General features: G+C 35.2%; 1 protein-coding gene and 1 long non-coding RNA gene across 12 annotated transcripts in view; one reads left to right on the forward strand and one right to left on the reverse strand.

Annotated features, from left to right (window-relative positions):
• LCA5 (lebercilin LCA5) overlaps positions 1–12,282 on the forward strand; it is an 83,623-nt gene that overhangs the window by 66,440 nt on the left and 4,901 nt on the right. For all 11 annotated transcript variants that reach the window (XM_072832269.1, XM_072832262.1, XM_072832273.1 and 8 more), the window contains 3 exons: positions 8,249–8,386; positions 9,316–9,412; positions 10,103–10,245. In XM_072832269.1, coding sequence (XP_072688370.1) covers positions 8,249–8,386; positions 9,316–9,412; positions 10,103–10,245 — 378 coding nt within the window. The remainder of the gene's footprint in view (positions 1–8,248; positions 8,387–9,315; positions 9,413–10,102; positions 10,246–12,282) is intronic.
• LOC140636733 (uncharacterized) overlaps positions 1,499–12,282 on the reverse strand; it is a 34,954-nt gene continuing 24,170 nt past the window's right edge. The window contains exon 3 of the long non-coding RNA XR_012033948.1: positions 1,499–3,614. This is a non-coding gene — a long non-coding RNA (uncharacterized lncRNA). The remainder of the gene's footprint in view (positions 3,615–12,282) is intronic.

Below are 12,282 nucleotides of genomic sequence, written 5' to 3' on the forward strand. Positions count from 1 at the left end.
CAGAGTAACTATTGAAAGATGAATTTAATGCCATTGTATTACCTGTAAAGTCACTGTTTCTACATATTGTCTCTGTTTTGTTTTGTTTTGTTTTGTTTTGTTTTTTCTGGTCTATGTTACTTTTGGGCTCTTTCTTCACTTAAAGGATCCCCTTTAATCCCTGGGTGGCTCAGCGGTTTGGTGCCTGCCTTTGGCCCAGGGTGTGATCCTGGGGTCCTGGGATCTAGTCCCACATCGGGCTTCCTGCATGGAGCCTGCTTCTCCCTCTGCCTGTGTCTCTGCCTCTCTTTCTGTCTCTCATGAATAAATAAATAAAATATTTTTAAAAAAAAGGATCCCCTTTATTATTTCTTGCAGGGCGAGTTTAGTGATCAAAAATTCTAGTTTCTGTTTGCCCTGGAAGCTTTTTATCTCTCTATTTTGATTGTCAGCCTTGCTGGATAAAGTCCTCTTGGCTGTATATTTTTCTCATTTACCACCCTGAATATATCATGCCAGGCCTTTTTGGCCTGCAGGTCTCTGTGGATAAGTCTGCTGCCCGTCCAATATTTCTCTTGTCTCAAGCTTTTTTCAGGATTTTCTTTGTCTCTGAGATCTGCAAGCTTCACTGCTATATGTTAAGGTGTCAACTTACTTTTATTGATTTTGAAGGGTTGTTCTCTGTGCCTCCTGGATTTGAATGCCTGTTTCCTCCCTAGTTTAGGGAAGTTCTCTGCTATAATTAGCTCCAGTATACCTTCTACCCCTCCCCCTTTCTTCTGGGATCCCAATTATTGTAGTATTGTTTCACTTTATGTTATCAGTTATCTCCCAGTTTCTCACTTCGTGACCCAATAGTTGGTTATCTCTTCTTCTCAGCTTCTTTGTCCTCCATCATTTTGTCTTCTGTATCACTAATTCTCTCTTCTGCCACATTTATCCTAACAGTTAGAGCCTCCAGTTTTTATTACATCTCATTAATAGCCTTTTTTATTTCAACTTGATTAGATTTAGTTTTTTTATTTTTCCAGAAAGGGATCCTCTAGTGTCTTCTATGCTTTTTTTCAAGCCTTGCTAGTATCTTATAATAATTCTGAACTCTAATTCCAATATCTTATACCCATACTAATTAGGTCCCTGGCAGTCAGTATTGCCTCTTGTTCTCTTTTTTGAAGTGAGTTTTTCCATCTTGTAATTCCATCCAGAGAAGAATAGATGAACAATAGAACAGAATACTAAAATGGCAACAACGATGTGGGAGAAATACACACTAAACAAATCAGAACCAAAAAAATAAAAAGTTAAAAAATATATATAATCAGAAAGGTGAAAAGAACAGAGACTGGATCCTATGTGTGTTCTGATCTGTTTGTTAGAAAGGTAGATTGCAAGATTGTAAAAGAAATCTTATATATGTACAGAAATAAAATAAATACAATGAAAGGATAAAATGTAGTTGTAAAAATGAATATTAAAAGACAAAAAGAAAGAATATAAACAGGTGAACAGAGCAGAGCAATACACAATATCCTGGGTTTATTTTGGTCTATTAGAACAAACTCATTCCAAAATTGTAAAGAAAAAAACTATACATATATAGGGTATATATATATGGTGTATATATATATATATATGGTTATATATATATTTATACACATACACACAAAAAAAATTAAATACATTGTGAGGATAGAATGTAACTGTAAAGATGAAAATTAAAAAAGACTTTTAAAAAAAGAATATAATCAGACAAGTGAAGAGAACAGAGCAATACACTAGATTCTGTGTATTTTGGTCTGTTAGAAGAAACTGCATCCTAAAATTGTAAAGAAAGAAAAACTTATATGTACAAAAATAAAATTACAATAAAAGGAGATAGTGTAACTATAAAAATGAAAATTAAGGGAAGCTGGGTGGCTCAGTGGTTTAGCACTGCCTTCAGCCCAGGGCGTGATCTTGGAGACCAGGGTCGAGTCCCACGTTGGGCTCCCTGCATGGAGCCTGCTTCTCCCTCTGCCTGTGTCTGTGCCTCTCTCTCTTTCTCTCTCTCTGTGTGTGTGCCGTGAATAAATCTTAAAAATCTTTTTAATGAAAATTTAAAAAGATTTAAAAGAGTTGATCGAAATTGGTTGCAAAGGAAAAAGAAAAAAGTTTTTAAATTGGAAGACTAAGGAATTATGAGAAAAAAAACACAAATTCTCTATATATTTGCCTAGCACTGGGGTTTTCCACTTCTGTGTGATCTGTAAACTTGGTCTTAGCTGAATGTTCTTGCTGATCTTCTGGGGAAGGGGCCTGTTACGCTGATTCTCAGGTATCTGTCCTCTCCCCAGGTGGATCTGCACTGCCTTTGCCAGGGGGCCAGGCTAAGTAATCTGTTCTGGATTGTTCTATGTGGCTTTTGCTCCCTAAAGGCTTTCTACCTGCTTTAGAGGATGAGGGTGAAGATAGTAGCCTCCCAGTCTCCAGCTCTGGAGTTCAGGCACTCTCTATGCTCCTCAGGGAAAATCAGTCACTCCTGTCTCTGTCCACACTTTGTGCTCAGCTGGCCTATGACTGATCATTTCTGTTTCAGGCACTTGACCTCAATTATGAGTCTCCAAACCCTGTAGGGTCCTGCACCATGCACCTGCACCACTCCCCTTGGAGGGGGGCTCTCACTGAGATTCTGCTGTTTGCTGGGCCCTGTCCTGGAGAGCAGGACAACTGTGCCACAGTTTGTGGTTTGTGGCAAGACCTAGCCAAGAGCCCACTCCTGGGCTTGCTGATGCAGTCGGATTTCCTGCTCTGATGCACTTAGGTACCCCTGTTCTTTCGGTGACCTTGGGGATCCTGAGACCACACTGTCCCACCTAGGATTCTGTCCCATTTTGCCACCAGAGCACCTTTCCCTCACCGGAGACGACTTCTAAAAGTTCCAATTTTGTGCTCTACTGATATATCACTTTCCAGTAGCTGCTGCAGAGGCTCCTTCCTCCAGCAGTTTATCTTCCCATGTATTGCCTTGGATTTGCTTCTCCACACCTTCTACTTTGCAGAAAGTGGCCGCTTTTCTATTTGTAGAATTGCAGCAATTCTTTTCTTAGAGCTTCAGTTGAGTTTGCAGGTGTTCAGAATTATTTGATAGCTATCTAGCTGAATTCCTGGAACCAGAGAAAATTAAGGTCTCCTACTCCTCTGCCATCTTGGACAGGAACCAAGTCTGATTGGTTCTTATATTTTTTACCTGTGTTGAAATTCTGAGTTCTTCTACTCTTCAGTGTGAGCATCTGTATAATCATTACTTTGAATTCTTTGTTAGCTAAATTGGTTTATCTGTTTCATATAGTTCTTTTTCTGAGGTTTTTGTCTTGTTCTTTCATTGGTAACATATTTCTCTTTCTCTTCATTTCCTTGACTTTCTGTGTTTGTAGAAATAGCAGAATAGCTACTTTACATAAATTTGCAGGAGTGGTCTTGTATATGGTCATATCTTGTGTAGATTGTGTGTTCCTGGTGCTTTAGGTTAGCTGGCTGAAGTTATGTCTGACATAGGCTGTGGTTCCCAGGGCACTCCATGCTGGGCCTGCCCTGTTGAGATGATGGCTGGAGGTAAAGTGGGTGGGGACTGAGTCAGTCTTGGGTTACTTCCAAAGCTAGTATGAAGGTTAAAAGACAAAAATAGCAAAATTAATTTTAACTAAAATATTAAATAAGGGCAAACAAAATAGAAATATGTAAAACATGATAACATATACATAAAACATGGAAGGAGAAGTAAAAATGAAGTTATTTTAGAATGTGTTTGAACTTAAGTGACCATCAATTTAACACTGGGTATATGTACTTAGCATGTTATATACAAACCTTATGGTAACCACAAATCCAAAACCTATAATAGATACACAAGAAAATAAGGAGAAAGTAACCAAACAAAACACTAAATCAGTCATCAATCTGAAGGAAAGAGAGCACATACATATTAATGATTAATTATAAATGGCCTACATGCTCAAATCAAAAGACATGGTAGGGAGAGGATGGGAGGAATGGATAAAAACAAGACTCCTTTATTTGCTGCCTATAAGAGAGTCACTTCAGATCTAAAGATACGGACTGAAAGTGAAGAGAGGCGAAAAAGATAATTCCAGTGCAAATGGAAGTGAAAATAAAAAAGCTGGGGTAGCAATACTTATATCAAACAAAATACAATTTAAAATAGACGTATAACGCCCTTCTTTGTCTCTTATTTCAAATAATAAAGGGGTTATCCAAGAAGAAGATATGTAACAATTATAGTTATCTATGCACTGAACATTGGTGCTCTAAATACATGAAACATATAATGTAATATATAATGTAATCTAATAGACAAAGGGGTTATCCAAGAAGAAGATATATAACAATTGTAATTATCTATGCACTGAACATTGGTGCTCTAAATACATGAAGCATATAATGTAATGTATATTGTAATCTAATAGACATAAATGGAGAAATGGACAGTATAATAACAGGTGGGGATTTGAACACCCCACTTACATCAATGGATAGATAATCTAGGCAGAAAATCAGTGCCTGAGCTGACACATTAGACCAGATGGACCTAACAGAACATTCCATCCCAAAACAACAGAATATACATTCTTTTCAAATACATGTAAAACATTCACCAGGACAGATCACATTAGGCTACAAACCAAGTCTCAGGAAATTTAAGAGTGAATTCATATCATGCATTCTTTTCTGACCACAATGATATAAAACTAGAAATCTGTTACAAAAAAAAGAGTATGGGGACGCCCAGTGGGTCAGTGGTTGAGCGTCTGCCTTTAGCCCAGAGTGTGATACTGGAGTCCAAGGATCGAGTCCTGCATTGGGCTCCTTGCATGGAGCCTGCTTCTCCCTCTGCCTGTGTCTGCCTTTTCTCTCTCTGTCTGTCATGAATAAATAAATAAAATCTATTTTTAAAAAAAGAATATGAAAAAATATGAAAGACAGGAGGCTAAACAACATGCTATGAAATAAGGGGTCAAGGAAGAAATCACAGAGGAAGTAACAAATACATAGAGGCAGCTGCAGATGAAAACACAATGTTTCAGGATATTTGGGATGTAGCAAAAGCGGGTGTAAGAGGGAAATTTATAGTGTAGTGATAAAGGCCAACCTCAAGAAACAAGAAAATCTCAGATATATAACCTTTTACCTAAAAGAACTAGGAAAAGAACAAAGCCTAAAGCCAGTAGAGGGAAGAAAATAATAACAATTAGAATGGAAATAAATGAAATAAAGACTTAAAAACAATAGAAAAGATCAATGAAACCAAGAACTGGCTTTTAAAAAAAATAATAAATTTGATCAACCTTTAGCCAGACACATCAAGAAAAAGAGGACCTAAATGAATAAAATCAGAAATGAAAGAGAAGTAACAAATGACACCACAGAGATAGTAAAGGATTATGAGAAGGATACTATGAAAAATTATATGCCAACAAATTGGACAACCTAGAAGAATGGATAAATTTCTTGAAACATAACAATCTTCTAAAACTGAATTAGGAAGAAGTAGGAAGTTTAAATAGACTGATTACTAGTAACAAAATTGAATCTGTAATTTAAAAACTCTCAACAAATAAAAGTCCAGGGCCAGGTGAATTCTACCAGACCTTTAAAGAAGAGTTAATACCTATTCTCCTCAAACTTCCAAAAAGTAGAAGAGGGAAAACCAAGGACCCTAAAAAATAGAAAACTACCGGCCAGTAATATCCCTGATGAACATGGATGCAAAAAAAAAAAAAAAAAAAAAAAAAAAAGAATCCTCAGTAAAATATTAGCAAACTACATTCAATATATTTTTAAAAATTACCATGATCAAGTGGGATTTACTCCAGGATATCAGGGCAGTCTAATACTCAAAAATCAATCAACATGATACACAATACTAACAAAGTGATCGATAAAAATCATACAATCAGCTCAGTAACTGCAGAAAAAGCATTTGACAAAATTCAACATCCATTCATGATAAAATTTCTCAAAAAGTGGGTGTAGAGGGAATATAACATAATAAAGGCCATATATGACAAACTTAGAGTTTAACATCATACTCAGTGGATAAAAACAGAGCTTTAAGATCAGTAACAAGACAAGGATGTCTTGTTCTTGCCACTTTTGTATAAAATAGTACTAGAAGACCTAGGTACAGCAATCAGACAAGAAATAAAAGTCATCCAAATTGGTAAGAAGTTAAACGTGTAACTGTTTGCAGATGACATGATACCATACATAGAAAATACTAAAAACTCCACCAAAAACTATTAGAATAATATTCAGTGAAGTTGGAGGATACAAAATATGCAGAAGTCAGTTGTGTTTCTATATGCTAATAACAAAGTAGCAGAAAGTGAAATTAAGAAAACGATTCCATTTACAAATTAATATGGGAAAAGGGGAGGCCACAAACCATAAAACAGATACTTAACTATAGAGAACAAATTGAGAGTTGCTAGAGGGGAGGTAGGTGGAGGGAGATGGGTTAAATAGGTGATCGGGCCTAAGGAGGGCAAAAACAGATCCATAAAGACAGGGATCAATCTGATGGTTGCCAGAAGGGAGAGTGGTAGTGAGATAGGCAAAATGAGTGAACTGTAGTAGGAGTTACAGACTTCCAGTTATGGAATGAATAAGTCCGGGGAATAAAGAGTACAGCATAGGGAATATAGTGAATGGTATTGTAATAGCATTGTATGATGAGATGTTGTCGTGAGCACAACATAAGATATAGAATTGTGGAACCACCATGTGGTACACTGGAAACTAATGTAACATTGTGTGTCAACTATACTTCAATAAAGAATTTTTTTAAATGCTACCTTATAGGATATATTTTTCATATATACTCTCTCCCACCTCTCTGTAGTATTTGGAAGTAGATCTTGGATATCTTATTGTTGTATTCATAAATATTTTACCTTGTATCTCTTTAAAATACAAAGACTTTAAAAACACAGTGCCATTAACGAATACCAAGAATAATGTCTAAAAAATTAACGTTTTAATATTTCAAATATCTAGTTAGTACTCAAGTTCCCAATTGTTCTTTGAGCTATTTAAAGATCTTAAGTCATTCTCAGGGACCAGAAGGGTCTACATATGTAGTAAATAGTACTGAGAGAATCAGGGGCCTTCAGATAAAATACATATGAGAAAAACAATTATACAATTAAGAAAAAAAAAGCTGGTGGACTGGAAAGGAAAGGTGTGGTGGCAGAGTGGAGGGAGGTGTGTGTTTACCACTTGATGCTCTGCCCATTTCCCCTTAGGGGATCCTTGACTCAAGAGAGGTTGTTTCCCAAAGGGTCATGATTGATCTCTTGTCAGAATCCTGGGCATACAGCAGGAAATGGTATTCCTTCAGTTTTCTTTGCCTCCTTCCCTTTCTTTTCCTTCCCCTCAGTCACTGTGGTCTCTCCTCAGAAAGAGTCCCTTCAACTGCCACATATGTGGCCGGGCACATCCCCACTTAACACCTTTACACTTCCACCTCCTGCCAGAAAAGTCATATGGGCCTGCCACCACTTCTGCCACTTGTACCATCACCCCTGGTTCCACAGCCTTCTCTGATGTCTAGTCCACCCACTTTCAGGTGCAGAGATGGATGGTTCTCTCAGGTGTCCTGACATGCTGTGCAGAAGTATTTTTGTTTAATTATGCATGTTTGCTTTATGGATCTGATTAGTTATAAATTGAAAGGTGGGGAAAAAAGGAATAACTCATGTTACCATGATGTTGATGTCACCTAAAAGATAATGTTTTAACCTAAATTTTTTCACAAACTTTATGGAAAATGTTTGAAGACCGTAGAACTACTATTTTTATCTAGAAATGTTTTACAGGGTAATCTCTGCACCTTGGATAGTGCTATATAGTTTTATGCAACTGTCTTGGTATATATTTGCCTGAACTATGATTCTCAAAAGCCAGTGTTTCTCATCACATCCTTTGGCTGAGTTTGCAACCAACCTAAATGATTACTCATGTATGCTTCAGGCAAATGCTCAAGAATTTATTTACAAATCATTGTGAAAAGGAAAGACAAAAAAGGAAACATAGGCTAAAGTACCTTACTAAATTGTTGGTAGATCTATTTTCCAGTTTATTTTATGTTCATGAACACTACATGCAGCCTGCTTTGTAGGTCTTGTATGGTACTACTAAAAACATTATTTCACTGCTAAGTGCAGTGTTATTCTCAAGTACTATTTTTTTTATGTTTATATACCCATCATAGGAACTATCCAAAAACCTTGAGCTGAGTACTAACAGTTTCCAACGACAGTTGCTTGCTGAAAGGAAAAGAGCATATGAGGCTCATGATGAAAATAAAGTCCTTCAAAAGGAGCTACAAGAACTGTATCACAAATTAAAAGTAAGAATGTATTTATTTATTTAATGAATAATATATATAAAATATATTGAACACTCAGCATTTTAAAACACTCATATTTGTAAGTTGGTACAATATAATTTACAAAATTCTATTCTCTTTAGTACTTTTAAAGAAAAGTTTTGTTAATATGATCACTATGACAAATGCCAAAAGTGAAACAATAATCCTAATAGGATTGATATAACTGAAATAAGTTATGAAATCCTGGAAGGAATTGTTGGAACTAGAGTTCTTCTCTGTTAAGTGGTTGAGTAACCCAATATTTTTCCTCAGATAACCCCCAGGATTATTTTAAAAGTTGTTTCAAATATTGCCCTTCATTTTCAGCTTTGAGAAGAAACATTCACATTACTTAGTTTTCTTAAAGGTATCCAGATATCATTGATAGGTGGAAACTTTGTGCAAAACTGAATGTGATTTTACATAGAATTTTCATTTTGTCAATCAAATTCTCAGAAAGAGCCGTAGCCTCAAAATGATAAAGAACACTGTATTTAAAAAAAAAAAAAAAAAAGTATAATTTTTAACTTGTAATTCAAAACCTATGTTTGAAAGATGCTAACAAAATGATTTTGGTCTCTTGCTAAACTTGGATCACATTTAAAGACACTAGTAGATCAGATGAGAGTGGATAGAAAATGAATTTTGCCTTATTTATTTTGATTGCCCGTACATATTGCACTTTTTAGGGAGAATCATTGTCCTAACGTAGATGTCCTAGAGATATTCCTTTCTGTTATTCTGTGGATAAGAAGAGAAACTGAACTAGATACAATATAATACATGCCAACTTGGTAAGGACATTATAGTATTATAGTATAATATATTCCAATTTGACAAGGTGAGAATTTTTGTTTTATTTCAAACTGATAACTCTACATCCTAAATTGTATTGGGTTTCTTTTCAGGAAAAGGAGAGAGAACTGGATATAAAAAACATATATTCTAATCGGCTGCCAAAATCTTCTCCAAAGAAAGAAAAAGAACTTAGATCAAGAAAAAATGGTATAGTAGCTATTATTATTGAAACACATATTGTGTCACTTATTAATAATAAAATTAAATAATTCTAAAGTAGAAGGAAGGCAAAAGGAAAAGAACTTCATTGAAGTAAATTTAAATTTCCTTATAGTTAATTTTCAGAAATCAGTTTTTTCAGTTTTTCCTAAGGTTCAAATTTTTTCTTAAAATTTATTTTTGAAACTTTTATAAAAATAAGAATACTCCAAACTGGAGTTTGATTATAACGAATCTTCATTTATGCATCACTTAGCTTTAACAGTTACATATTTTACTAAACTTATTTCATCTATTTTTTTCCTACTTCTAGAGTTTTTTTTTTTTTAAGAGCATTTTAAAGTAAATCCCAGCTGTCATTTCATTTCACTCATAAACACTTTGGTATTATTATACATATCTTTCCTTTTTTTTTTTAAACAAAAGTATAAATTTTTCTTTTCTGAGTTGCAGAAAGTTAAAAACAGACTTTGTAAAAGCTTAATAGGGTTTACCTGTCTAAATTGTTCTCAATTACTTAATTGCCAGTAAATCCTAGAAACAGAAATAGTGAGTAGTCCTAGAGCTGAGCAAAACATGCATTATCTCATGTAAATGGTGAACATTTAGTAGTTAAATTCCATATATCTTAGCACTGTTCAATATGATTAGAAAATTCTTCTGTAATTTTCATGGTAGCTGCATGCCAGAGTGATTTTACAGACCAGTGTACAAAAGGAGTACAAACCAGTGAAGACTTCGAGCTGGAAGAATTTCCTATAACACCACAAACAGTTATGTGTTATGAAAACAAATGGGAAAAACCTGAACGTCTTACGTTGGTGAGTTTAGCAACATGATTAGGTACTAAACTCTACGTTTGAAGTTATTCCTAAAAAACACGGTATGAAACATTTTAAAAGTTAGCAGTGAAGCTACTGCTGTATCTGTGTAAATGTACAAGTAGCCTTTTAAAGAAAGTGATTTATTAAATTCCTTTGGACGGACTCTTCGTTGTCATTGGATCTTCCAGATGCTTCAAGAAGTTTAGTTGTACTTTCTGGGTTGGAGATAGAGGTCTTTTCTTTTCTTTTCTTTTCTTTTCTTTTCTTTTCTTTTCTTTTCTTTTCTTTTCTTTTCTTTTCTTTTCTGAGAGAGAGAATGATCAGAGAGGGAGAAGGAGAGAAAGAACCTTAAGTAGGTAGGCTCCATGCTTAGTGCAGAGCCCAAAGCAGGGCTTGATCTCACAACCCTGAGATCATGACCTGAGCTGAAGTCAAGAATCAGACACTTAGCTGACTAAGCCACTCAGATCCCCAGAGATAGAGGTTTCTTACCTTTTATGTACCCAGATAATCTCTAAAAATCCTCCTTGCTTTTACATTTAATAGTAACTTTTACTGGTTTTCAAATGATTTTTTTTTAATTTGTCCCCCCCTTTTTTTGTCTTCTATTATATGAGAATTTTACAGATTAGCTGAATGTTGAACAAAGTAATTACAGCAGAATCTGACTGTAGAACATTCAAATTAGAGTGAAATTCAGGGGGGGTCTGTCTTGGACCTTCATTTAAAAGGACTTATAAACTGAATACCAGAATGTTCTTTTCTCTAAGAGGGTTCTATATTTTGTATTTATAGTTTAAATTCCAAAGAGAACAGTTTACCAGGGATCCAGCATATTTCATATATTCCTGTTTTTGTGCCTTGTAAGTTTCCCAGAGACCCAGAGATCTTTTCTTGTGGTATAAAACAGAAAGAATGGTCTGACTTGGTTCCTGAGTAGCTATCTGCTAAGTGTCCTTCTTTCTATATTTTCACTATCATTGAAAGTAGATCATGTTGTCTTTTTAAAGAGGGTAAAGTGTGGAATAGCAAAATCATTCTTTAAAAGATCCTTTGTAGGATTCAGCATGAGGAGCAGCAATCTAATATAATGAAGAGAGTATAGCCTTGGAGTTAGCACTGCTTTTTAATTAGATTCTGGTTCTAACATTTTAGTTTGTGTGACTTCCTGGAGCCTCTATTTCCTACTTTATAAAACAGGAATGGGCTACCCTTCAGGTTGTGGTAATAACTAATCACAAAGTTTATAAAGCTCTTAAGACTGATCCTGCCATTTTAAAGGGTCTCAGCAAATGGGAACATTATTAAAGTCCAAACTAATTTGCTGTTGGAAAGAGACCCAGCATACAGTGGTTCAAGCAACATACAAGTCTTCTTTCTTTTATAATAGATTGAAGGTCAGTGGGTAGTTCATGATAGGTAAACAGCTTTGTTCCTTGGTAGTCATCCTCTGTCTTACTGTTCTTCCACCTTAAAGAGTATGGTTGGAACTGGCTCACCACCTATATGAGAAGGAGGAACAAGGAAATGGAGGGCAAGAAGCTTTTATTTTTATGTGATCAGAAGTTGCATACATATTTTGACTCACATCCCTTCGGTCCTATTTAGCTGCAAGGGAGAGTAGCAAATGTAGTCTCCAGTTGAGCATCCGTATGCCCTGCTAAAACTCAAGGGATTCTGTAACTAAAAGGAAAACAAGGAAATAGATACTAGGGGACAATCCTCTGCTGTACTAATAATAGGTATTTACTTTTACTCAGAAAAATTACACATGAAAGGGACCATAAGAAACAAGTAATTTTAATCTTACATTTTTATTTGATTTAAATATTATGAAATTTACTAAAGACTTTAGAAATAGTAAGTATAAATTTGAAAGACGGAATGCAATTGTTACTTCCTGTATTATATAGTTCAGCAGCACCTCCTCACATGGCCTCCATAGTTGGTTAATAGCCTTTTCTGGTTAACTGAATTAATCAGATTTGGTTGTGATATGTGCAAAAGAAAGATACTTCTGAAACATGTCTCTTC

The sequence above is a fragment of the Canis lupus genome, chromosome 7 (assembly GCF_048164855.1).
Source record: "Canis lupus baileyi chromosome 7, mCanLup2.hap1, whole genome shotgun sequence".
NCBI classification, from domain to species: domain Eukaryota; kingdom Metazoa; phylum Chordata; class Mammalia; order Carnivora; family Canidae; genus Canis; species Canis lupus.